Source organism: Malania oleifera, chromosome 4 (assembly GCF_029873635.1).
Source record: "Malania oleifera isolate guangnan ecotype guangnan chromosome 4, ASM2987363v1, whole genome shotgun sequence".
Lineage (NCBI taxonomy): Eukaryota > Viridiplantae > Streptophyta > Magnoliopsida > Santalales > Ximeniaceae > Malania > Malania oleifera.
The window spans coordinates 124,458,521-124,485,528 of NC_080420.1; the positions used below are offsets into that span (position 1 = coordinate 124,458,521).

General features: G+C 36.8%; 1 protein-coding gene across 3 annotated transcripts; it reads right to left on the reverse strand.

Moving 5' to 3' along the window:
- Positions 1-25,603, reverse strand: LOC131152995 (pectin acetylesterase 12-like). 3 transcript variants are annotated; one of them, XM_058104998.1, is made up of 13 exons: positions 25,497-25,603; positions 24,815-25,055; positions 23,971-24,053; positions 17,246-17,375; positions 17,034-17,107; positions 10,210-10,296; positions 9,998-10,122; positions 9,813-9,873; positions 8,923-8,976; positions 8,715-8,792; positions 8,514-8,619; positions 8,257-8,402; positions 1-281 (listed from the first exon to the last, which is right to left on the reverse strand). In XM_058104998.1, exons 2-13 carry the CDS (start codon positions 25,035-25,037, stop codon positions 159-161), a joined length of 1,290 nt encoding a protein of 429 aa, XP_057960981.1. In that variant the 5' UTR covers positions 25,038-25,055; positions 25,497-25,603; the 3' UTR covers positions 1-158. The 3 variants fall into 3 exon arrangements, with proteins under 3 accessions (XP_057960981.1, XP_057960980.1, XP_057960979.1); XM_058104997.1 differs by lacking the exon at positions 25,497-25,603 and adding an exon at positions 25,134-25,369; XM_058104996.1 differs by lacking the exon at positions 25,497-25,603 and having other exon boundaries at positions 24,815-25,406.
- Positions 25,604-27,008: the final 1,405 nt, after the last annotated feature.

Sequence of the window (27,008 nt, forward strand, 5' to 3'; positions counted from 1 at the left end):
TACACTAGAAATGCAGAAGACTTGCTGATGGCATTTCCATTCTCAGCAGCCTCTCATTTTATTATCTTCTATCAATTTTCATTGAATCAAATAGTTTCCTTAACAGAAAATAATGAATATAAATTGTCCAATGAATATGATGGTGAATATTAAGTTGACTAATGAAGACCTCGCTCATTGAAAACCAAGTTGTGGCAAGTTTTGTCACAAGGGTATGGACAGTCAATGGCATCAATGCGTGCTCGATCAAAATACCAGTCTCCAACAGCTAAAGCAATTGCCTGCACATTATTAACCATATAGAACACATATTTTAAGAACTTGGCTGTGATAAATCTATGCAGAAGATTTTGGTACTAGAAAATATACCAAACAGCTAACTTGTCTAGGATCAAGCTTTATAAAATGCAGCAATTCTTTATTTCAACCAGCTTTTTCATTATTCTGCAGAGTTATTTTCCTTGTTGATATGGAAATATAGCATAAGTTACAGAGAAATTATGTATTCTGAGAAAAATAGCACCAACAATATAACATAGCTGTGGTGGCACAGTTCGTCTCTCATTCTAGAAGTGGAAACACAGAATATCCAAGGTAATCAACAAATTTAATGACTGCCAAAGTTTTGCCACATCATCACATGCAAAGTTTCTTAAGCTAGCCGAGGAATATGACCTTGATCATGTGAATTGGTAGAAAAGGATTCACGTAGCTGACTCCACCTAATGTCCCTTAAGGCTTGTTGTTGTTTGTTGGTGGTGTTGTTATTGTTGTTTGTTGGTGTTGTTGATATTGTTGTTGTATCACGTGTAATGATTCTAATCACATCATATATACCTTAAGGAGCAAATTTCAGTTATCTCTCATTCTCTTGTTGAAATGATTGTCAGAGTAGCATCTACTAAAATTATCTCTTTGCCTCTTGAAGCACTGCAATTTCTTCCCTGGTTATCTAAAATTTTCTACTTAACAAATGTCTCATTTTCAATGATCTTGTATATTATATATTCTATTAAAATGGGAGATTTTCAATGGATTCCTCACAATTTGCCATGGTATAGATATCTCATATTTTGTCACATGCCATGTCTATCTATTAAACTTCCAAAATCTTGTTTAACATATAGCATATCTTCCATTAATGCATTAAAGCCCAACAAATAAGGAATTAAACATAATACATATATATATAAAACATATCTTATGTCTTCAATCTTATAGATCTTATCTATCTCACATACAATAGTTAAAATTGAAGACATTCGACAGAATGAATATATCATGCCATGCTGCATAGTTGGTGCATGAGCATCCTCCCTGTGGCATCAAATGCTTAATTGAGTTTTGGGTAAATTAGACCACAAGATGCAACAGTGAACATCATCATTAACTACGATTGGCTTCTTCATCTCATCAAGCTCAGCTGAATTCTTTGGGGCCCACTGTTCCTTCTCCCTTTCTTACCTCCAGACAGCTGATTATTTTTATCTGAGCTCTCCCCTGTGATATTGTCAGTCAGATTATATCAAGCCATAATTAGCCTATAATTAGCCTATCTATTTATGGCATGATTCTTGTATTATAGCTGTAAATATCTTGTGACTGGCAGTATATTTTAGCTTCCTATTTAGTTAGACAGGATTGATGTAATTGTTGAGATTCAGCCATGTAACTGCCATGTAACTGTTATGTAATTAGCTCAAACGTTGCTATATAATGAGAAGAACCCTCCCAAAGAAGGCATTCAATACAATTGATATGGAATCAGAGCCTAAAACTTGAATTAGGTTTTCTGGCTTTTCGTGATTATGAGGGCTGTTGAGTCACCTTAGGCAGTTTTCTTTGGTTTCGGGAATCTCTGGGCATTAGAGGTTCATTGTGGTGTGAGTTTTGTGGCTATCGGTAGTGTTTGGGCATCATTGTGGTGCTTCCAAGACATTCTTGGGAGAATTTTGTGGTCGGTAGTTTCTGGGCATAATTATGGTGCTGTAGAGACATTCTGGTGTGAGTTTGTGGCTGTCTGAGACCTGGAAGCTGTCGGCTTGAATCGGGGTGGCTGGTTGTACTCAATAGACTGTGTTGCACACAGCTGAGGAGTTTGTGGCTCTCGATGATACCTGGAGGTTGTCGGCTTGATCTAAGGTGGCTGGTTGTGCTGGACAGATTGTATTGCACACACTGTTGCTTCTCTTTCTAGGGCAGGTAATTGTTTTGGGCTTATTTTCTCTGCGTTGGGCTGTTTGGGCTTTGCTGGTTGGACTGGTTTTGACCTGCTTCTAGTGAAATAAGCAAAAGGGGTTATTTTAAGTCAATTGTTTTAGGTTGTATTGGGTTTTGTGGGTCGGGTTGCTTTGTGCTTTGCTGGTTGGTGTTTTTCGCATTTTCCTTCTTGTCTTTTATTGTTGTGTTACGGGCATCATGACTACTCATAATTTTGTGGTGTGCGCTTCACGGGTAAAAATTATGATACTTGGGAATTTCAATTCCGCGTATTTGTTATGGGGAAGGAGTTATGGGGCCATATTGATGGTAGTGACCCGGCTCCAACTGAGCTTCCTAAATTGGCTCAATGGAAGGTCAAAGATGCTAGAGTAATGTCATGGATCTTAGGATCTGTTGATCCTCAGATTGTCCTATATCTGAGGCCGTACAAGACTGCTAAAAACATGTGTGAATTTTTGAAGAAAGTTTATAATCAGGACAACAAAGCCCGACGTTTTCAGTTAGAATATGAGATTGCCAATTACACTCCAGGCGATCTCTCCATTCAAGATTATTTTTCTGAATTTCAGAACTTATGGGGTGAATTTGTTGACATGGTTTATGCTAAGGTGCCAGCTGCATCTCTCTCTGCTATTCAGGAAGTTCATGAACAAAGTAGGAGAGACCAATTTTTGATGAAATTACAGCCTGAATTCGAGGCAACTCACTCTAATTTGATGAACCGTGATCCTTCTCCTTCATTGGATGTGTGTTTTGGAGCATTAATTAGGGAGGAGCAGCGTATTGCAACACAAGTCATTTTTCAACAAGATAAAATGACATCTAATGCCGTTCCATATGCAATTCATGGGAAAGGCAAGGGTAGGGATATGCGGAAGGTTCAATGCTTCAATTGCAAGGAGTATGGGCACATTGCTGGTCACTGTTCAAAGAAATCTTGCAATTACTACAAGAAGCCGAGCCTTATTATCAAAGAATGTCCTATTCGTCCCCAGAAGCGTCAAGCTCATGCCTATCAAACTACGGTTGGTCCTTCTTCTTCCGCTGGTTCTTCTACAGCTAGTGATCAATCGGTCCTTACTCCGGATATGGTTCAACAAATGATTATGTCAGCCTTTTCTGCCTTAGGGCTCCAAGGTAATGGTACTACTGCATCTCAATCTTGGCTTGTTGATTCTATTGCATCCAATCATATGACTAGATTGTCCAACACACTTTGCAATGTTCGCCCTTATCATGGTTCATCCCAGATTCAGATAGCCAATGGGAGTCATTTAGCAATTGATGAAGTCGAGGATAATAATTCTTCTTTCAAAGATATTTATGTATCTCCTGAACTTTCTACTAGTCTTATCTCGATTGGCCAATTAGTTGATAATAATTGTGATTTTTTTTCTCCCATGATGGTTGTCTTGTGCAAGATCAGGTGTTGAGGAAGATACTCGCGAAGGAGCTTAAAGTTGGCAAACTTTTTCCATTGCACTTTTCCAATTCTAGTTTATCTTTGGCTTGTATGATAGTTAATTCTTAGAGTGAAATATGGCACAAACATTTGGGTCATCCAAACTCTGTTGTTTGGTCTCATATGTTAAGTTATGGTTTGTTAGGCAATAAAGAACATGTTTCTAAAGCTTTGTCATTTGATTGTTCAGTATGCAAACTTGGAAAACGTAAAACTCTTTCATTTCCTCCTCATGGTAGTCGTGCTGCAAAATGCTTTGATACTTTGGGGTATTTCTCCTATAATTTCTCATGCTCAATACAAATATTTTGTGACATTCATTGATGATTTTAGTCGATATACTTGGGTTTATTTTCTTCGGTCCAAATCTGAGGTCTTGTCTGTTTTTCAGATCTTTGTAGCATATATTGAGACCCAATTTTCTACAGGTTTTAAGATTTTGCGGTTTGATTCTGGTGGGGAATACATGTGCCACGAGTTTCATGATTTCTTACACCACAAAGGCATTGTATCTCAACGCTCCTGTCCTAATACCCCACAGCAAAATGGGGTGGCCAAACATAAAATCGACATCTATTGGACGTTATTCGCACCTTATTGCTTGAGTCCTCTGTTCCTTCTAAATTCTGGGTTGAGGCATTATCTACTGCAGTTTACTTAATTAATAGACTGCCCTCCAAATTTTTTAATTTGATTCTCCTTATTTTCGTTTGCATCATCAGCATCCTACCTATCTTAATTTGCATGCTTTTGGATGTGTTTGTTTTGTTCATTTACCTTCTCATGAACGTCACAAACTTTCTGCTCAGTCCGTTAAATGTGTCTTTATGGGTTATAGTATTTCTCACAAAGGCTATGTTTGCTATGATCCTGGTTCTAAAAAATTTCGTACTTCTCGTAATGTTGTTTTCTTTGAAAATCAATATTACTCTTCTACCCATGTTGAGCACTTGCCTTAGCTTAGTGTTCTTCCGTGTTATGATGAATTGCCTCCTCTTCCTGAACGGTTCAAACCTGGAATTGTGCATACTCGACCGTCTACCGACTTTGCCTTCTCTCGAGCTTGACTCTTCCTCTACATCTGATCCAACACCGTCTGCGCCTCCTGAGCCTAACATGGCTCCTGCACGTGGTCTTTGACACTCTGCACGAGTATCCCGCCCTCTTGATTGGTATGGTTTTAATGCTACTTTAACTTCTATTCCCATTCCTACATGCTTTTCTGAGGCTGTTAAACATGAATGTTGGCGGAAAGCGAAGGATGAGGAACTTAGGGCTCTCCAAGATAATCTTACATGGGATGTGGTTCCTTGCCCGTCTAATATTAAGGCCATCGGTTGTAAATGGGTTTACTCGATCAAGCTCCGCTCTAATGGAACTTTGGACCAGTATAAGGCACGGTTGGTTGCCGTTGGGAACAAGCAAGAGTATAGGGTGGACTATGACGAGACTTTTGCTCCAGTAGCCAAGATGACTACACTGCGTACGGTTATTTCTATCGCTGCTTCACAAGGCTGGCCACTTCATCAAATGGACGTCAAAAAAGCATTTCTTCATGGTGATCTCAAAGAGGAAATTTATATGGCCCTCCAACCTGGTTTTTCCTCCTCCTCTTCTTTGGATGTATGTAAGTTGAAGCGATCTCTCTATGGGATGAAACAGGCTCCCCTAGCATGGTTTGACAAGTTTCGAACTACCTTGCTTCAGTTTTCCTTTCAACAAAGCCAATATGACTCTTCTTTGTTCCTTTGCAAGACATCTGTTGGTATTGTTCTTCTTCTGGTTTATGTTGATGATATTGTTATCACCGGGACCAATTCTGCTTTGATTGATCGTCTCCAGCAACATCTTCAAGCCTCTTTTCATATGAAGGATCTTGGTCCTCTTACTTACTTCTTGGGATTGGAAGTTCACACTGCTCCTTCGGGCATCTTCCTAAATCAACATAAGTATACATAGGATTTAATTACTTTGGTTGGTATTCAGGATACTTCTTCTATGGATACTCCTTTAGAAGTTAACACGAAGTATCGTTGTGAGGAGGGTGATCTCCTTTCTGATCCTACTGTGTATCGCCAGCTGGTGGGTAGCTTGAACTATTTGTCTATTACTCAGCCTGATATTTCCTTTGTTGTCCAGCAGGTTAGCCAGTTTATGCAAACTCCACGCCATTTACACTTAGCTAACGTCTGTCGTATCATTCAATATCTTCGGGGGTCCCCTAGTCGTGGATTGTTCTTTCCTGCTGGGTCTCCTCTTCGTCTCGTTGCTTATAGTGATGGTGATTGGACCGGTTGTCCTGATACTCGCCGTTCTGTCACGAGTTGGTGCCTCTTCCTTGGAGATTCTTTGATTTCTTAGAAGAGTAAAGGCAGGCTCGTGTTTCGAAATCTTCAACTGAATCTGAATACCGTGCGATGTACGCTGCTTGTTTTGAGATTAGTTAGCTTCTTGGGCTTCTTGCTGAGCTAGGTTTCTCTCAGCCTGATCCCACTCCTCTCCATGCTGATAGCACTAGTGCTATTCAAATTGCTACTAATCCCGTTTATCATGAGCGCACGAAGCATATTGAGGTGGATTGTCACTCTATTCAGGAAGCACTGGACACTCGTGTCATTTCTCTTCCTCACATTTCCACTTACCTCTAGATTGCTAACATCTTTACGAAAGCCATGACTAGTCACCGCCATCAGTTTCTCGTGGGCAAATTGATGCTTCTTGATTGACCTGCATCAATTTGAGGGGGGATGACGGTCAGATTATATCAAGCCATAATTAGCCTATCTATTTATGGCATGAATCTTGTATTATAGCTGTAAATATCTTGTGATTAGCTGTACATTTTAGCTTCCTATTTAGTTAGACGTGATTGATGTAATTGCTAAGATTCAACCATGTAACTGCCATGTAGTTAGCTCAAACGTTGCTATATAATGAGAAGAATCCTCACAAAGAAGGCATTCAATACAATTGATATCTTTTATGTCTTCTCCTTCAACCAAGACACCACCACCTTCATGTTTTACAATTTTGCCTTACCTAAGTCCTTGCTTTTTCTTTCTCTAGCTCTAACAAGTTCAAATCTGTCTCTTTCCCCTTTTTGTATCTAGTCTGGTATATTAATTATCATATGCTCTATGTTTGGTTTCACCAATGGCCTTTTTCGCATCTTCTCATGCCTCCTTATACTTCTCAAAGGTTTCCATGTTCCTATATTTTTGCATGTTTTTTATACCAAATTTTTTTTGTCCTCACTACTTTTTGGACATCTTGATTCCACCACCAACTCTCTTTACAAGTCAAGAATCTTCCTCTAGATTCACCTAAAATCTCTTTATTATCTTATTAATAGAGCTAGCTAGTCTACTCTAAAGAATGTTTAAAATATAAAAGGTGTGCATTATGTAATACTGTACTATATTTCATACAAAAAAAATGTAAAAAATATATACATATGTTACATTAGCATTTATACATTATCTTTATGCCATTGTAGAAAACTTCTTTGAGACATTTAGATATTTATTTTTTTGTCATAAAAATAAATATTTTAACAAATACAAGATTGTAAAAATTGTCTATTAACAATTAATACTATCATTTATCCTCAATCATAGAAATATTTATCTTTTTATATCAATCAAATGAAGATTCTTAATGTATATTTAAAACATGGTTAATAGACCCAATTCTAGTATATGATGACTTGTCAAGATCTGTATATTTGATGGTTATATGTTGATCATTCTAAGTTAGTATTAATTTTAATAAATATAGACTTCATCACATTCATGATTTTAGATAAAATTTCATATCATGAATCCCATGCATAGCATGGAATATTAGCAAGTAATCGTAATAGTTCATTGATCATGCAATCAAACCTAAGATCATGGATTCAGTTCAGTTATCGGTTTACCCAAAACCGATTTTTGGTTTTTGTTAAATTTTGTAAGCCCTTAATTGTTCAATTGCATTAATATACAGATACTGCACTTAACTCAACTAGTTATAGCAACAACTTTGAAGTGTGTTTATCAAGAATGGACTGCATTCAATTCCCAGGTTAGTTAAAGCCTAAAGGCATACTTCTGAATTTTGTTATTGTTGCATCTCCACGTGAGATTAATGAGATCTAGCTCAAGTTAGGAGGTTAGAGTAATGATGAGCCTTATGCTTCATCAAACTTATTATGTGGAATGCTTGGAATAGTCTCCTAAGGTTAGAATCACTCAAGTATCTAAAATAAAGATTTATTCAATATACTGTGGGACTCTGCTTAATTCTAAGCCTTACCAATATATATGCCCTTACCGATGTAAGGACATGCAATGAGGGTGCCCATGCCGTGGGGATGTTCAGGCTTGATATACATTGTTGGTTGCTTGGCCCATAACACACCCACATGCACATTGTGGTCATCTAACACACATATTTTGTGTGTACCCATGCAGGCACCCATATACTCATAATTACTTACACAAATATATGCATTAAGAAGATAACAAAAATAATATCTTCCATGATTGATGCTGTGTGAGAACTAAAGATACTGATTATATTGACCATACTTTGTTTCTAATGACAGGAGAATTATCAGCAAACCATGTATCCTGTCTCTCAGACTGGCAATGAGCAAAACATGAATTTATGAATAACCCATTGTGTCGGGACATCGAGAAGCCTTTTACTGCATTCATCATTTGATTCCTAAATCCTGTTCCAAAGAATCAAATAAATACTCCAATAAATAGATTAAGTCATCATATTACTTTTTGAAACCAGAACAAAATCCAAAGCTTGAGCAGTTTCTCTTATATGAAATTACTTTGCAGGAATCGGATCTGAGATGACGAACAGTGAGCATTATTCAATTTGCATTCACGCCAATAGCCATGAGGATCAGCTGATGCTGGAGCCAAACTGGCCTGAATCTGATTTTAAGAGGGAAATTAATCATCTTAAAATCTTCAAATAATATTCGCAACACAAATCATTGCAACCTATTTTACGACAAATAAAATATTACCTGCCATGAATCATAGGCTGCATTGAGAAGAAATAGTGGGGTTTTAATGCTGGAGATTAAGTTTTGAGGAAAGAAACACTGAAAAGGAAGCAGCACAAAAAGCAGGGTGAGTGATAGCAAATGAAAAATAGGATTCCCTATTGGTGCTCAGAGCTATTCAATCATTTCAGCTTAAAAATTATCCACAAGAGAAGGTTTAAAAGTTCACCGAAGTTGGATCAAGGTGATTAGTACAAGTACGTGGCAGGTTCCTTTGTACACCCTGGAACATATACAAATGTCCCATGAGCACACATGAAATGCAAGTCAAAGTATGCAGCTTAAAGAAGAAAAATTCAACGTCTATAACTTGAAAACTACTTTAATCTGTATGTATTGTCTCATTACTTGGTCTGCATCCAAACAACTTAAGCAATAATATGACTAGACAAATATATTACTAATTGGAGTCTAAAGCATTCTCCAATTATTAGGGTGGATCTCAGCCCCTAAGCCTAGCTAATAATTGACAGAGGTTGAATGATGCATTCAAAAAATTCCAAAAGAAAAAGAAATACAAAACAGTTGCAAGATGAAATTCTTGCCCAAATGTGATGCATCCATGTATAGCCAATAAAATCTGGTGTAGCTGTTCTTTAATCTGAAATGACAATAAATCAATGACAAGTGCTTATGATGGACATGAAAGTGATGAGAATTGAGGACCAAAGTCTAACATCACCCAAAATATCTTCCTCCTAATTTTTCAGGTCACCGGACAATGCAGCTGCAAATTATCAAAATTCAGGTAGATGAAAGAATGATCTAATAGTTGCGTGGGCCTAGGAGGGCTTGAATGGCCCAGCTATGTAATATATACACAAGTTTTACAACTATCAAAACTTTTATTGCTTCCATGCACAACTTTTACAACTTTTATTGCATGACATGAAGTGCTGTTTTAAACTTGAAATTCAAAAAATTGATTCAACTTCTGCAGTAATAGATCCAAAAGTTGACACAAAGTAAAGTTGAAAACTTCATTCATTCATGTTCAGGAAATATTAAGATATTAATTTATAAAACAAAATAGCTTCAAAATTTTAATTGCCAGGCTACCTGCAAGCTAACCACGCCACTGAATAAATTCTTAAGTGTGAACCCACCAGACACGTCAGCCCTGTAAATCCAGAGATGACCATCAACAAAAAGATTGAATACTGGCAACTGAAAAGTAACAAAACCATATAACCATAAGCTATCACCATAAATAATAAAAGATTTAAGGAAGAATAGGAATTTACACATCAAGGAAAAGACCAGCATCAGCCAAGCACTTCACTCTAGTAGTTCTTGGAAATAGGCCCCTAAATTCATCACAGTGTAATATAGATGCTAAACCCCCAGCAGAGCACCCAGAAAGAAGAGCCTGAAACAAAATCAATTTATACAATTGCAAAGAGAAGCAGGGAGAAAACTTTAAATAGAGAAAATGAAAAACATGATAAAACTAAACCTGGTTAGCATGGCGCATTCCCTTTGACATTAAATCTTCCATAGCAGCTAACCAGATCCGCTGTCCTCTGAATTCCAATTGCGCCGCCTAAAAAAATGGAAGGAACATATGTCATCCGATTGATGCGTTCATGCATAAATACCATGCATAGCTAAATAATTATGTGTATGTACATACACACATGCTTATGAATGAATACACCACATTCTCGTTTAATTTTATTCAATAAATTATATGCAACCTAAAAATGGAAGCACCATATTTCATTTAACTGGCATGTGCACACATACAAACCATCCATAAATATGCATGTCTGAGTGTATATGTATGTACACATGTACATGTGTTGAATACACCACATTCTTGTTTAATTTTATTCAATAAATTTATATAGTTGTCCATGTGAAACACATCAAGTTATCGCTTTTTCTGCCTGGAATAGAGTATAGACTATGGAGAGAGGGATTCGAGAGAATTTAAAGAGGATGAGTTATATTTGGAGATGGGTAAATAGCAAATAGATTTTAGTCTTACATTCCTTGGAAAGGGCACTTCTAGTGATAGACCTGAATCCTTAGTTCAGTGTGTTTATAAAATGTTTTTGAACTCAGGTTGATTTATCACCATAAATGCGTGTCTCCCTTTTGGATATTTTCTTTAATATATTATACTTATCATCACAATTAACACAATGCTCCTCTTTCCTATCTCTCAAGTCTCACCCTTCAATCATATTGATTCATATAATTTCTGCTCTTATCATTAATTGAAATAATGAAATTATAACATGATAATGGGGAACACAGGAAAAAGTTGATGGACCAGAAGAGTTCATCCTTTCAAAGTTGAGCACCAAACCACCAAAACACTCTTTCAGATGCACACAGCAGGCCACCTAGGCAAATATTGATTTAGACACTCGTGATTTTGTATGTAGTTATCTGAGCAACAAGAACCTTGCCTGGCATATATTTAATTAATCATTGCGATTTAGAAATGAAACAATTAGCAGTAAATAAATGTTGCAAAACAGGTAACATCACCCTAGGAATCAATATTTCAATAAACAAGATGTTGGTTTTTTAGTCCCACATTGGTGGGAAGGTTTTTTTAAGCCTTTAGTTTGAAAGTATACAAGGAGCTTCCCTCACCATTTGTAAAGACACCTCCCATTTTGTAGAGTTACAAATAGTATTTGTACTCTAAGGTATTTCTAGCTACTATTGGTAATTTGAAATTTGCTCAAGTTGTAATTTTCTGAAAATAGTGAATTGATCGTCCGCACCCAAGGATGTAGGTAATTATTTACCACACCTCGTAAATTCTTGTGTTGTTCTTTTTTTCTGTCTTTGATTATTAGTTTCTGCATTGCTTTAGTTTAGTTATATATTCAATAGCAATAGTTGTAGTACTGGTGTTTGGCACAAGTGGGGTGCCCGACACAACAATTGGCGTCAGAGCCAAGTTGAATAGTGCCGGCACGAAGGTGTTTCTCTGTTAGGATCCTTAATTCCAATTTTTATGCCTAAGAAGATCTTGTCTAAGTGAGTGCTCAGAGACCATTGCGGCTTAGTCATTCCCTAGAGGTCGGCCTGGTCAAAGTGAAATTTCATAGGATATACAGAGTAGACACGGTTGGGATAAGTGCGGTACTATTCATCCTAGGCCTTCTGTTATGTAGGTTTGCTATTGGATATATAGTTTTGGAATATGGCAAAAATTACGCCTACAGCAATAGAAGAAACTTTGTCCACACGAACTCCAACCCCAACAGCTTCGTCATCATCTTCAAAGGCGATAGCTAATGCTCGGTTTGAGGTGGAGAAATTTGATGGTACCAATAATTTTGGTATGTGGCAATATGAGGTGATGGACATCCTGTACTAGTAGGAATTAGATGTTGCTCTTGATGGTAAACCAGAGGACATAGGCGACAAAGATTGGAAAAGATCAACTGCCAAGCATGTGGCACAATTCGTTTATGTCTCGCTAAAAATAAGAAATATTGTATTAGGAGGGAGACATCTGCAAAGAAATTGTGGAAGACATTGGAAGGTGCATTTATTACCAAGAGTCAAGAAAATCGGCTCTTCTTGAAATAGAAATTGTTTCGCTTGCAGTATCAACCAGGTATTTCTATAAATGACCACATAAATGCTTTCAATAAAATTATGGTTGATTTGTTGAATTTGGATGAAAAGGTCAAAGATGAGGATAAGGCATTATTTGTTACTGAATTCTCTCCCTAATGATTATAAACATCTCACCACCACTTTATTGTATAGAATGGATAAAGTTACTTTTGATGTTGTTTGTACTGCATTGATTAATACTGAATGCAGAAAGAAGGATCAGAGGGTCCATAAGGAAACAATAGCAGAAGCACTGACAATAAGGGGATGTCCTGAGAGTCATAAACCTGGAAGGAGTAAATCTCGATGGAGACCTGCTAAAGATGAATGCGCCTTTTGTCATGAGAAAGGACATTGAAAGAAAGATTGTCCTAAATTACAGCAAAAGAAAAAGGGCAAAGCACCTCTTAATGCTATATAGCCAAGCGTAATGGAAGTGAGTTAGATTTTTCTCTTATTGGAACATCTTCGACACATTACTGTGGTGAGTGGGTTTTGGATTCTAGTTGTTCCTATCACATGTGTCCCAATAGGGAATGGTTTTCTAATTTTAAAAAATTAGATAGTGGGGTTGGTTTTATGGGAAATGATAATACCTGTAAAACAACTGGAATAGGTTCAATACGGTTGAAATTTCAAGATGAAACTATCAAAACCTTGATTGATGTTAGATATGTTCCAAGCTTAAAGAAAAATTTGATCTCATTAGGTGCCTTAGAGTCTAAAGGGTTCACTATTACTTTGAAAGATGGAACCTTAAAGATTAAATCAGGTGCGCTTGGGGTGGTGAAAGGTATTAGGAAAAATAATTTGTATTATTTTCAAGGCAGTACAGTTATTGGCTCAAGAGTTGTTGTTTCTGAGAAAGATGCAAGTTTAGATACAATCAGATTATGGCATATGCGATTGGCACATGCGGATGAAAAATCTTTGCAACAATTGGTTAAGCGAGGCTTGTTGAAGAGTGCAAAGGTATGTAAGCTTGAATTTTGTGAATATTGTATTCTGGGAAAACATACAAGAGTGAAATTTGGCACTGCAACACACCGAACTGAAGGTATTTTAGACTACATCCACACAGATGTATGGGCAGGGCCCACCAACACTCCTTCATTGGGTGGTATGCATTATTTTGTCACTTTTGTTGATGATTTTTCCAGAAGAGTTTGGGTGTATGCTATGAAAAATAAAAACAAAGTGATATTTTCCTTAAGTGAAAAAAATTGGTTGAAACTCAAACTGGCAAAAAGATCAAATGGCTTAGATCAGATAATCGTGGTGAATACACAAGTGATTTGTTTATGAAGGTATGTCAAAATGAAGGTATTGCTCGACACTTTACAGTTAGAAATACACCACAACAGAATGGGATGGCAAAGCACATGAATCGAACTTTGTTGCAGAAAATTCGATGTATGTTGTCTAATGATGGGTTGGACAAAAGGTTTTGGGCTGAGGCTATTATATATGCGTGTCATCTTACCAACCGTCTACCGTCCTCTACGATTGGGAAAAAAACACCCTATGAGGTATGGTCTCAAAAACCTGCTAATGATTATAATTCTTTACATGTATTTGGTACTATTGCTTATTACCATGTTAAAGAATCTAAGTTGGATCCAAGAGCCAAGAAAGTAATATTATTAGTGATTAGTGCAGGAGTCAAAGGATACCGTCTTTGGTGTCTATAGACGAAAAGAATGATTCTAAGCAGGGATGTGACTTTTGATGAACTTGCGATGATAATACATAAGGAGTCATCAGTTGAAGAAAAGACTATTGGTACCCAAAAATAGGCGGAGGTTGAGACAATTTTTGGAGACCCAATGAGAAATGAGGCTACACGATGTAACTATCCAGTTACAGTGGAGAACAGTGTACAAGAAGAGGAGATTTCAATCCAAGAATCTTCACAGCATCAAGAATCAATTGCTTCTCAGAGGCCAAGAAGAGAGGTTCGAAGACCTGCTTGGTATGCTGACATGGTGGCCTATGCACTTCCAGTTGAAGATGATGATGTTCCTTACACTTTCAAGGAAGCAGTGAGGAATTCTAAATCAGACAAATGCAAAAGAGCGATGAATGAAGAAATGCAGCCTCTTCATCAAAATCAGACTTGGGAGCTAGCCCAGCTGCCCAAAGGTAAGAAAGCAATTGGTTGCAAATGGGTTTATGCAAAGAAAGAAGGATTTCCAAATGCAAATAATGTTCACTTCAAAACTAGATTGGTAGCTAAGGGCTACACACAAAAGGAAGGTATTGATTATAATGAGGTATTTTCTCCAATTGTTAAACATTCTTCCATTCAAATTTTTTTGGAATGTAAAAACTACATTTTTATATGGTGATTTGGAAGAGGAATTCTATATGACTCAACCTAATGGATTTAAGGTTGCTGGAAAAGAAAATTGGGTGTGCAAATTGGGAAAATCATTGTATGGTTTAAAACAATATCCAAGACAGTGGTACAAATGATTTTATCAGTTTATGATTGGTCACAAGTACATTAGAAATAAACATGATCATTTTGTTCATTTTCGCAGACTACAAAATGAATTTTTATAAATTTACTCTTGTACATTGATGATATGTTAATAGCTTTAAAGAACAGGGAAGAAATCAACAAACTGAAAGGTCAGTTAAATCAAGAGTTCGAGATGAAAGATCTTGGTGAAGCAAAGAAGATACTTGGCATGGAGATATGCAGAGACAGAGTGAAAGGGAGAGTTAGTTTGACTCAGAAATAGTATTTGAAGAAGGTAATACAAAGTTTTGACATGTCTAAGCAATCAAAACTAGTTAGCACTCCACTTGCTCCTCACTTCAAACTTAGTGCATCTTTATCTCCTAATTCAGATGAGGAACATAAGTATATGTTGCAAGTTCCCTATGCAAGTGTAGTTGGTAATCTGATGTATGCAATGGTTTGTACAAGACCTAATATTTCACATGCTGTTATTATGGTGAGCAGGTATATGCATGATCCGGGTAAAGGACATTGGCAAGTTGTGCAATAGATTTACGATACATTATGAATACTATTGATGTTGGTATAGTATTTGAGAAAAATAATAGTATTGATCAACATGTTGTTGCATATGTGGATTCTGATTTTGCCGGTGATCCGAATAAACGTCGATCAACAACTGAATATGTATTTACATTTGCTAATGGTCCAGTGAGTTTGAGGTCTACTTTACAGTCTACTATTGCTTTGTCTACGACAGAAGTAGAGTACATGGCAGCTTCAGAGGCTGTTAAGGTCCTTAAGGAAGCTATTTGATTGCAGCGTTTACTTGGAAATTTGGGAGTTGTCTAGAAGCACATTAGTATGTTCAGTGATAGTCAGAGTGCTATTCATTTGGCAAAGAACCAACTCTACCATGCACGAACAAAGCACATCGACGTTCGATTTCACTTTATGCAAGACATAATTGATGAAGGCAAAATACTTCTTCAGAAGATTGCTACAACTGAAAATCCCACAAATATGTTGACCAAGGTTATGACAACAATCAAGTTCAAACATTGTTTGGACTTAATCAGTATCCTGCAAGTCTGAATACTTTTGGAAGGCACCAATGATGTGGAACTCTAGAGAATGTTTGTGACTGAAAAATTTGTTGAATTTGTCGCCAAGGTGGAGATTTGTTGGTTTTTTAATCCCACATTGGTGGGAAGGTTTTTTTAAGCCTTTAGTTTGAAGGTATATAAGGAGCTTCCCTCGCCATTCGTAAAGACACCTCCCATTTTGTAAAGTTACAAATAGTATTTGTACTCTAGGGTATTTCTAATTACTATTGGTAATTTAAAATTTTCTGAAGTTGTAATTTTCCAGAAATAGTGGATTGATCGTCGGTGCCCGAGGATGTAGGTAATTATTTACCGAACCTTGTAAATTTTTGTGTTGTTCTTTTTTGCTGCCTTTGATTATTAGTTTCTGCATTGCTTTAGTTTGGTTATATATTCAATAGAAACAGTTATAGTATTGGTATTTGGCACAAGTGGGGTGCCCGGCACAACACAAAAATGATGCCAAAATTTTAGACTATCTAATTTAAAACAGCTGCTTTGAACAAGGGAAGTTCAGGCAGCCAGAAGCCTAGTGTACAGACTTTATATCAGCTTGTATCGCGAGGTAACCAAACGTAACATACATTTTCTGTGTGGAATATCTTGACCATCTGAACCTATATTTACTTCAGGGGATTCATCTTCTAGAAAGAGCAAGGGTGAATCAGACATGCTTGGAAACAGAGTTAACTTCCCAGTATTCAAAGCAATATAAATTCCATTATTTATTTCAATTCCTCAAAATCCTAAATGTACAATATCTGTTAATAAAGTAGAAGTATTGGCACAGAAATTATTCAACCCCCTATAAAAATTACAGGCATGATAAGTATTTAAATAGGTATGCTAATCTCATAACTAAACTTTTTCCATTTTCATAATTACCTTAGCTGATGCAAGTCCTAATGAAAATCTACAACACGCAATAAGTGAAATGTATTCAATAATTATTCTTAACAAACCCACCCATTTAGACACCATTTGATCACCAAGAAAATTTGAAGAATTAAGTGAAGTTTTTAGGTGCTAGCAAGGTCCCAGCTTTCAGTCCACGTCTTCTAAGGAACTAAATATACGTTTACATAAATCTTTGAAGTAAGATAGAGAAAAAGAACCAACCTGATCTCTACTGTCCCCAGCAAAAGAGGCACCATCACAATAACGAATTTTTACTCGATTCCAATTAAAAAAATCTGTAAAACAAGCTCCTCTTAGATTTGGAGAAATATCAACTAAGATGTGCCATAAAAAAAACAAGAGAGCAAAAGAAAAAGAATAAAAATAACACAATTGGCTTGTAGTAATAATTTGAAATATGTTTGAGAGGAAACCAGGATTTTCTTCAGCCCTATTGCTCAGTATTCCAGTAAAAGGTATCTGTTTCTCCATATAATTTGATGATCCACGCCGAGTTTTTTTGCGGTAAACACAAGTTCTAATGTTATTGCACCATCCTCCACCCTGCAACAAGATTTACAACAGTTATGTCCTCAATAACATGTTGCATTAATTAAGTTGGAAAGATCTGTGACATGCATAGCCAATCCATTGCCCAGAAAATGGGCAAAAATAATAATTATGGAGAAGTAATTCTTCCAAAAGAGCATAAAATTTCCATCTAGAACTTATTAACCTTGTTGTGCTGCAAATACACTGTTAAAATATCAACCCCGAATATCTTTGTAAATAAAATACAAATTAGGAAAGTGAGTAATTATGGGAGATTTGATATTATTCAATAGGAAATTGTTTCCTTGTTTAGAATAGGTAATTGTATTATATATTGGATTGAATGTAAGAACAAAATAGTGAAGAAATATTTTTTCCAATCGTTTCTTCTTTCATGGTATCAGAGCTAGGGTTTCTTAAACCCAGCTAAACGATGGCTAACAGCAGAGGCTCTACCTCCTCTGCAAACATCACCGGCGATTCAGAGGTTACGTCCGGTAGGGGTACGAATGATAACACAGTCTTTCCACTCTCATTGGAAAAACTAAATGGAAAAAATTTCCGTGAATGGGCTCAGTCCATGAAACTGGTGATTGAGGGAAAAGGAAAGCTTGGTTACCTTACCAGTGAGCAAAGGAAACCAGATCCTTCCGACGCTGTAGCCTTGCAAAGATGGAGGTCCGAAAACTCTATGGTCACGGCTTGGCTCGTCAATTCGATGCAACCATCAATCAGAAAAATTTATTTGTTTTTGCCGACGGCGAAGGAGGTCTGGGAAGCCGTACGCGAGACGTACTCCGATGTCGAAAGTTACTCACAAATCTTCGACATCAAGACCCAATTGTGGTAGATGCGGCAAGGCGAGAGAGGTGTTACTGAGTATTTCATGGAGATTAGTCATCTCTGGCAGGAGCTCAATCTGAGCATCGACGAGGAGTGGGAGTGCTCCGACGATAGCACGCGATACCGAAGGAGGCTCGAAAACGAGAGGGTCTTCAAGTTTCTTGCCGGCCTGAATCGAGAACTCGATGACGTGAGGGGATAGATCCTTGGTCGGCGACCTCTCCCTTCAACCCGAGAAGTCTTTGCAGAGGTCAGGAGGGAAGAGAATAGGAGGCGGGTGATGTTGCGGCCTCAAAATGGATCTACTGGGCTGGACCCGGCTGTACCTGTATCCGCCCAAAAATTAGATGGGCTACACGCTGGACCAGATGCCTCAGTTTTGCATTAAAAGGCCCAGGAGGACCTAGTCAACGACCACAAAGAGGAAAAATATGGTGCGAACATTGCCGAAAGACAGGTCATTCAAAAAATAACTGCTGGGAGATTCATGGAAAACCGGTAGATTGGAAACCGAGACAATACCAAAAAATCGTGGGTGCCAGGCCAGCATTGGCGGATCAACTGAAAGATCACAAGGAGAGAACAACGATACCCCGTCCAGCAGTGCATTCAGTTCTGAACAGTTGGATCAATTATATAAGATGATTTCATCAATGCAAACATTGGGTCAGTCTTCCTCTGGTTCTCTAGCTCATCGAGGTAATCATCTGTCAGCTTTAAAAACCACATCTTGTTACAAATGTCCTTGGATAATTGACTCGGGTGCATCCGATCATATGACTGGGTCGTATCAATATTTTTCCATCCTACTCACCATATGCCGGGAATTTGAGGGTAAAAATTGCAGATGGATCTCTCTCACCAGTTGCTAGAAAAGGAAGTATTCGCATATCTGATTCCTTAACTTTACAATCAGTCTTACATGTCCCCAAGTTATCGTGCAACTTGTTATCTATAAGTCAGTTAACAAAAGACTAGAATTGTTCCGCTAAATTTGTTTCCTCCCATTGTGTTTTTCAGGACCTATCACCGGGGAAGACGATTGGCACTGCTAAAGCGTATGAGGGACTCTACTACTTTGAGAAGACAAGTTTGAGTGAACTATGTAATACTACAATTTGTGATTCTGCATCTACTTCTAGAAATAGTGAACTTTTGTTATGACATTCACTGATGGGTCATCCCAATTTTCAATATTTAAAACGTTTGTTTCCTTCTCTTTGTTCAAATAAAATAGCTTCTGAGTTTCAATGTGAAGTATGTGAACTTGCTAAACATCGTCGTACTTCTTTTCCATCATCCATATACAAACCATCTCGCCCATTTGCTATGTTTCACAGTGATGTATGGGGTCCCTCACGTTCCCTAAATCGCACCAATACAAAATGGTTTGTGACCTTTATCGATGACCATACTCGTCTTTGTTGGGTCTACCTACTGAAAGACAAAACTGAAGTCCGCTCCATTTTCATCAATTTTCATACCATGATTCATACATAGTTCCAGACTCATATTTAGATCCTACGTACTGATAATGGTACGGAATATTTCAATACCATCCTGGGAACTTATCTTCAAGATCATGGGATTGTTCATCAAAGTTCTTGTGTGGATACCCCTCAACAAAATGGGGTTGCTGAACGAAAAAATAGACATATACTTGAAGTAGCCCGGGCTTTAATGTTTACTACCCACATGAAACATTATTTTTGGGGCAATGCCATCTTAACAGTCACACATCTCATTAATCGAATGCCAAGTCGAGCGCTCTCATTTGTCACCCCTCTTCAGAAATTTCAGGAACACTTTCCTACCTCTCGACTCCCTTCCAGTCTCCCACTGAAAATTTTTGGTTGTACTGCTTTTGTTCATGTCCATGCACACCATCGTGATAAATTGGATCCTCATGCCATTAAATGTGTCTTCATTGGTTATTCAACTACCCAAAAAGGCTATAAATGCTATGATCCGATCTCAAAACGGCTGTTCGTTAGCCTTGATGTCACTTTTTTTGAAACCACTCCTTATTTCACAAAGCCCTCTCTTCAGGGGGAGAAATGGAGTGAAGATCGGTTCTTTGATCCTTTTACTACTGAATCTACAGTTACTCTAGTTACTTCATTCCCTGACCCATCTACTGAGTCTTCCATTACATTACTTCCCGACTTGCCAAACACAACTGAACACTTACCCTCAGGGGGAGATGCAGGAGAGCAAAACAACGCAGACATACTGGTTTACTCAAGAAAGCCGAAAACAAAGGAGAGGGAGAATCTCATACCTAAGGCAAGAGCGTTGGAACCGGTGATGGCTCTGAATAATCATGAGCCCTTGACTTATCCTAATCTGGTAATTGAGTCTTCCTCTGATAATTCTGCACCTGATGATATCAATCTACCTATTGCAATCAGAAAACAAACTAGGTCATGTACTCAATATCCTTGGTCGAAATACATGTCTTATAAAAGCTTGTCTACAGGATATCGTGCGTTTGTCTCTAATCTTGACAGGATGAAAGTACCAAAAAACATTCAGGAAGCTCTAGAAATACCAAAATGGAGAGAGGTAGTCATGGAAGAAATGCGAGCCCTAGAAAAAAATGGAACTTGGAAGCTGGCAGATCTACCGAAAGGGAAGAAGCCAGTAGGTTGTAAATGGGTTTTCACAGTGAAATGTAAATCTGATGGAACAATTGAAAGATATAAAGCCAGACTTGTTGCAAAAGGCTTTACACAGACCTACGGCATTGACTATACTGAGACATTTGCACTAGTGGCAAACTTAAATATAGTTCGGATTCTCTTGTCTCTGGCAGCCAATTCAGATTGGCCACTACAACAACTTGATATTAAAAATGCTTTCTTAAATGGAGAATTAGAAAAGGAAGTTTACATGACTATACCACCAGGATTCAGTAGAACAGGTGAAGAAAACAGAGTGTGTAAACTAAAGAAGTCGTTATATGGCCTCAAACAATCTCCGAGAGCGTGGTTTGACAGATTCGCAAAGGTACTAAAGAATCAAGGGTATCGACAAGGGCAATCAGACCATACACTATTCTTCCAACAGTCTGAAGGAGGTAAAAAAACAATTCTAATAGTGTATGTTGATGATATAATCCTTACTGGTGATGATACTGTAGAAATGGAGAGATTGAAGAAGGTTCTGGCTACTGAATTTGAAGTTAAAGACTTGAGACAGATGCGGTATTTTTTGGGCATGGAAGTGACAAGAACGAAAAAGGGGATTAGTGTTTCTCAGCGAAAGTATGTTACCGACCTCCTAGTTGAAACTGGCATGCTAGGGTGCAAACCCAGCGAAACCCCGATAGAAGCAGTAAAGAGGGTTGAAGATTGTGGAAAACCAGTAGAAAATGAGAGGTATCAGAGATTGATTGGCAAACTGATCTACCTATTACATACTAGACCAGATATTGCATTTGCAATCAGTGTAGTAAGTCAACACATGCATTCACCAAAGGAAGTTCACTTTGATGCTGTATACAAAATCCTTAGATATCTCAAGGGATCCCCGGGAAGATGACTCTTCTTCAAGAAATGTGAAAGCAAGGAAGTAGAGATCTTTACAGATGCAGATTGGGCAGGATCAGTGGAAGATAGAAGGTCCACCACAGGATATTGTACATTCGTCTGGGGAAATCTCGTGACTTGGAGAAGCAAAAAACAGAATGTGGTGGCTCGTAGTAGTGCTAAAGCTGAACTCAAGACAGTCGCTCAAGGGATTTGTGAAGGATTGTCGTTACGAAAACTATTGGAGGAATTACGGGTACCGGTGAACTCTCCTATCAAACTCTACAGTGACAATAAGGCAACTATTAGCATCTCTCTTAATCCAGTCCAACATGACAGGACTAAACATGTGGAGGTAGACAGACACTTCATCAAAGAAAAAATTGAAGAAGGAATTATATGTATGACTTATGTACCAACCAAGGAACAAACTGCAGATATCCTCACTAAAGGCTTGGGACGACAGAGCTTTGATGATCTTATTAGCAAGTTGGAGATGATTAATATTTATGATCCAACTTGAGGAGGAGAGTTAAAATATCAACCCTGAATATCTTTGTAAATAAAATACAAATTAGGAAAGTGAGTAATTATGGAAGATTTGATATTATTCAATAGGAAATTATTTCCTTGTTTAGAATAGGTAATTGTATTATAGATTGGATTGTATGTAAGAACAAAATAGTGAAGAAATATTTTTTCCAATCGTTTCTCCTTTCATACACATTGCTTGAAATTTTTGGACCAGATAAGGAACTACAACATATAACAGTTAAAAGACCAAAAACAGCTCAAGTTCCTACTTCTTGTCACCAAGATAATGACAACTATAGAAGGCACACCATGAACAAGTTAATCCGAAGATGACGATGATGGTTTACAATTCACACACAAGAGACAAAAGATTTAATGTGATTCAGCCCTTCCACTTGAAAAATCCCACAAGAAACAATCTACTATGCTGGAGAATTTTGTACAATCACACATCACTGATCTCCAAATCCCCAGTATACCCCTAAGCTCACACAAACTCACCATGCTAATTGTAGGAATTAAAACACATGGAAGCTACATCAGTCTTGCACAACCTCCAGGAGTTAAATACACATGAAGGTCAGACGAAGCAATAGATGCAATTTAATGTTGGAGCACATCCTGCACGGATAGCTCAACAGTCCCCACTGACCAGTCGTCTGTTCTAACACAAAAATAATCCTGCTCAGTTTTGATCAGGTGATCAATCAATCATCCCATCTTGCCAGACTCTTGTCCTTAACATCTGCAGCAGCTCATCCTAACTCATTTGGGTGTCTTGAATAAATTTTCCATCCCCCTGGTAGTGATCACTTCTACTCAAATTCAAATCATCACCTCAACAAAATGTAATATTCAATCTATTGAATCAATTTTCTCTGAACTACTAGAGAACTCATTTCTTCAATTATCCAAATATATTATATGTTTATGATATATTTTTGACGAGTGAAACTCTGCTTGATTTGGCAGAATATAAAACTACAGGGGACCAAAAATATGTCCATAACTTGCAAATACAATAATATGACACAAATAAGGGGCATATTCAGCTTTTTATCTAGAACATGAATTGCATAATGAGAAGTGCAAATCCTCCATAGGTCAAGCAATTTCTCAATGTCTCTTTTTTTAGACAGCAGAAAGTTTTGGAACCATTGCCTGGATCAGCATTTCTGTGATACTGTTGCTGTCCAGAACTTGCAAAAATTAAAGAAAAAATTAAGCAGGGAATAAACATTCCAACTTCTGGTGAGCCCCATATTGATTGAGTGGGGAATTGCCATGGGTCCGTTATCTATATACTAGTTGGATATCCCACCTAATAAATTAAGCTTTGTTAGAAGTTAGAACAGCTTTGTGGTTTCTCACACCAAGCCAATATGGAGTTCTGCTTGAACTGGACGTGAGAAGGGGATGTTTGTGAATTCCACTTTATAGTAGGAATTGCAATGCTTTCATCTAAGAGCCTAAGCTTTTAGCCGGTTAGCCGGGTGGTTTGTCAATAATGGAACTCTTAATTTTTACAATAATAGAAAATTTCAAACCTATGAGAGAAAAAAAACTTGAAAAAATTGTAGTGCTCAGATGCAGAAAAAAAAAAAAATTTCTTTTTGATTATAGATATCCGGTGACAGAGTTATAAGCATACAAGCTTCTAAACTTTTAAGCAGTAGCCTTGTTTAAGGTATCTCACAAACCTCTAATTGAATGAGCCAACTATTCGCTCCTGACCCATATCCATGATGCAGATGATACGCGGGCAACGTTCCATCCAAACAGACTGTAAAAATGTAAGATTTACGGAATTAGATAATATGAACATTTTTTTTTTAAAAAAAAGTTAACATACAGAAAAAGTAAACATATCAAGATGGATAATATGAGGGATTAAAGAGAAGTTCTGAGCAAAATCAGGAGGGATGAGGAAAAATTGCCAAAAAAATGAACAAACTGGAAAAGGTAAAGGGTTGAATATTATCATTAAATCACATACATGAAGAGAAAGATGGAGAAAATTTTAGATCAACACAATCCACTAGCCATAATGCACATAAACAACAGTAATAACAGCATTATGATAAATAACAGGACACAATACAAGATTCTTCCAATCAAACAACTGAACCATTAGTACGAGATGTAGTGAATGAAGCAAATCGCATATGAGAAAATAATATTCCACTAACTGAAAATATGGAAAGGAAGAAGACCACAAATTAAAAAAATACATTTTTAATTAAAAAAAAAAACCCCTAACCTACAGAGCAAGATACGTGAAAGAAATGAATATAACCAAAAAGAAGGCATCAAATGAAAATTGTCATTACAAGCGAAAAATATAAGGCAGCCAAACAATCAAATATTACAATAGAAGCGGGGGCGATATTTTTTTAATAAAAAAAATTTGGATTACTTGATCCAGTGTGAACCTTGATGGGAAAAATCGAAAAAGAATTTGAAAACAAAGCCAAATAGAACCCGCATCTAGCAAATAAGAACGAGTGTATGAATAAACAGAGAAACAGATTATAAACAATGCACCTGCCCCTTTTGCAGCAGCTCCGGGAATAAGAGTTAGTCCCACCATCAAAGGACCGACTGCTGCAGAGACTCCATAGGACTCCAAATAAGAAGAATCCTCCGTCACATTAAAATCCGTAAGAAAATCCTCAAACCCATCTGCCACCCATTTGCTAAAGGCAAGCGTAAGGGCAAAAACGCACAAAAGCTTCTTCATAGGTCTCATGGGCTCAGCTCCCTTCATGGGTTTCCCTCTATCTCCCTGAGAGTGCAATATAAATATAAAGATACCAATAATCTGCCCAAAAAGTGAAAAAGAGATGAAGAAAAGAACGTCTACTGCATTATTCGGATGCAGAAATGGAAGGAACATTAATCCGTTACGCCATTTACTCAGAAGACAATAATGCCTACAAGCCACATTGTAATTATTAATTATTGGAAGAAAACAAAAGGTGGAAGGAAAGAGAAATGAACAAGAGGAGAAGAAGGGATATCTGCTGAGTGCTGAAAGATGCTCTACTGTTACAATTTTTTATTTTTATTTTTAACCAAGGAGAGGAGATGATGAAACTGCAGGCACGTTTGGAATCTGCGAGGGAGTCCTAATTACAACTCTTTTTTGTGGGTTCCGTGAATTTTTGATGTACGACTATAATAACAACAAAAAAGGCAACAATCACTCACACCCATCACCACTCACCCAGTCATCAATGATGGCTCCACAAAAGCAAAGACAGGAGGCTCCCCTCGCCGCTCACCACCACGGGCCACTGGCCACTGGCCACTGGGCTGTAGTACCACCACAGAAGGCAGATGGGTCAACCTAACAATGACAATGACAATGACAATGACCAGGTGGGTCCATTCCAGCTACAAACGGAGTTCCATCATACCGTCCAGCATTAAGTCATGGCCCTTTATTCTTTGCTTCTCATGCCTTTCATGGTTTTGCATTTAATACGCATTTATATGAAGATGCGAATCTATTGCTTTTTCTTCTATCTATTATATAAAAAAGTAGAGAGTTAGATTGTGACTCTACAAAATCTGGATAAGTCTTGAGTGACTCATGGCCATAGCCCTATTTATTTATGGATTGGATTTAAGTGTATGCTTCACGATTATAAAAGATGCCTCATGCATGCTGATATTAACCTACTAAAGATGTATGTATATATATATATACACAGAGGAGTTTAAAATTAAATATAATAATGCCAAAGAAGAAATGTCAAGTCAAAATGTAAGCAATTAATTTAAAATCAGTTTTCCATTATTAATTACGTGCAAATAAAGTAAGAGGAATGATGATTTTTTTGTCAAAATTACTTTTTTGTTTCCTAAGTTGAGGTCATATGTTTGGTCGTGGAAAAAAATATTTTTTTATTTTTTATTTTAAAGAATAAAATATTTAATTTGTTTCTAGGTTTGTAATATTTGTATAAAAATTTGAAGAATAATGAAAGGTACATACACAATGTACTCGTAAAAATAATTTCACTTTGTATTTTTTATTTTACAAACAACTACAAAGATGTCGCCTTATTTTCAATTTTATGTGAATTTGGATAGGGAAGTTAAAAATATTTTTTCATTATTTTATAAATTTACACTTTTATGCAGTTTTTAAAAAAAAATAAAAATCATTTCTGATTTTGTAATTATTTAAAAAATATAGGAATGAAAATAAAATTATTTTCTTCAACTAGGCAATTCCTTGTCTCCTATCATTTTAATGCAAATATTGAAAAATTGAAAAATAAAATGACACTCTTATGTTTTTCTTAAATAATATTAATAAAAATGTACCAAATAAGTCGTAAATCTTTAAAATTTAATCAAAAAAATTCAGCACAAATTTTCTATTCAAATAACTTTTAAAACTATGATTGAATTTCTTTATGAAATAATAAATAAAATAATTAATATGTTAAAACCATCTCATTATAAATTTATTACTATCTAAATCCCTTACAATTTTGAAATATATATTATAATTTTTAATTGTTAAAAGTACCTTGAGTAATGTTTTTTGATAAACACAACTAATAATCAAATTAATAATTTTTGTAACTACCGATAATAATAAATTCTAATTCAAAAAAGATTAATAAATACTATAGGAAACCTTAATTCAATTACTACTAGTTGTCATAAAATTTAAATTAAAATGTATTAGCTACAAAAGATGGATAGTTTTATTTATAGATGA

Coding starts and splice junctions, on each gene's coding strand:
- LOC131152995 (XM_058104996.1), bottom strand. CDS start 25,166: ATGTTCCTTCCATTTCTGCATCCGAATAATGCAGTAGACGTTCTTTTC. Junction 9,874..9,997: donor GCTGGTCTTTTCCTTGATGT/GTAAATTCCTAT, acceptor CTGGATTTACAG/GGCTGACGTGTCTGGTGGGT. Junction 8,403..8,513: donor TCAGATCCGATTCCTGCAAA/GTAATTTCATAT, acceptor TCTTTGGAACAG/GATTTAGGAATCAAATGATG.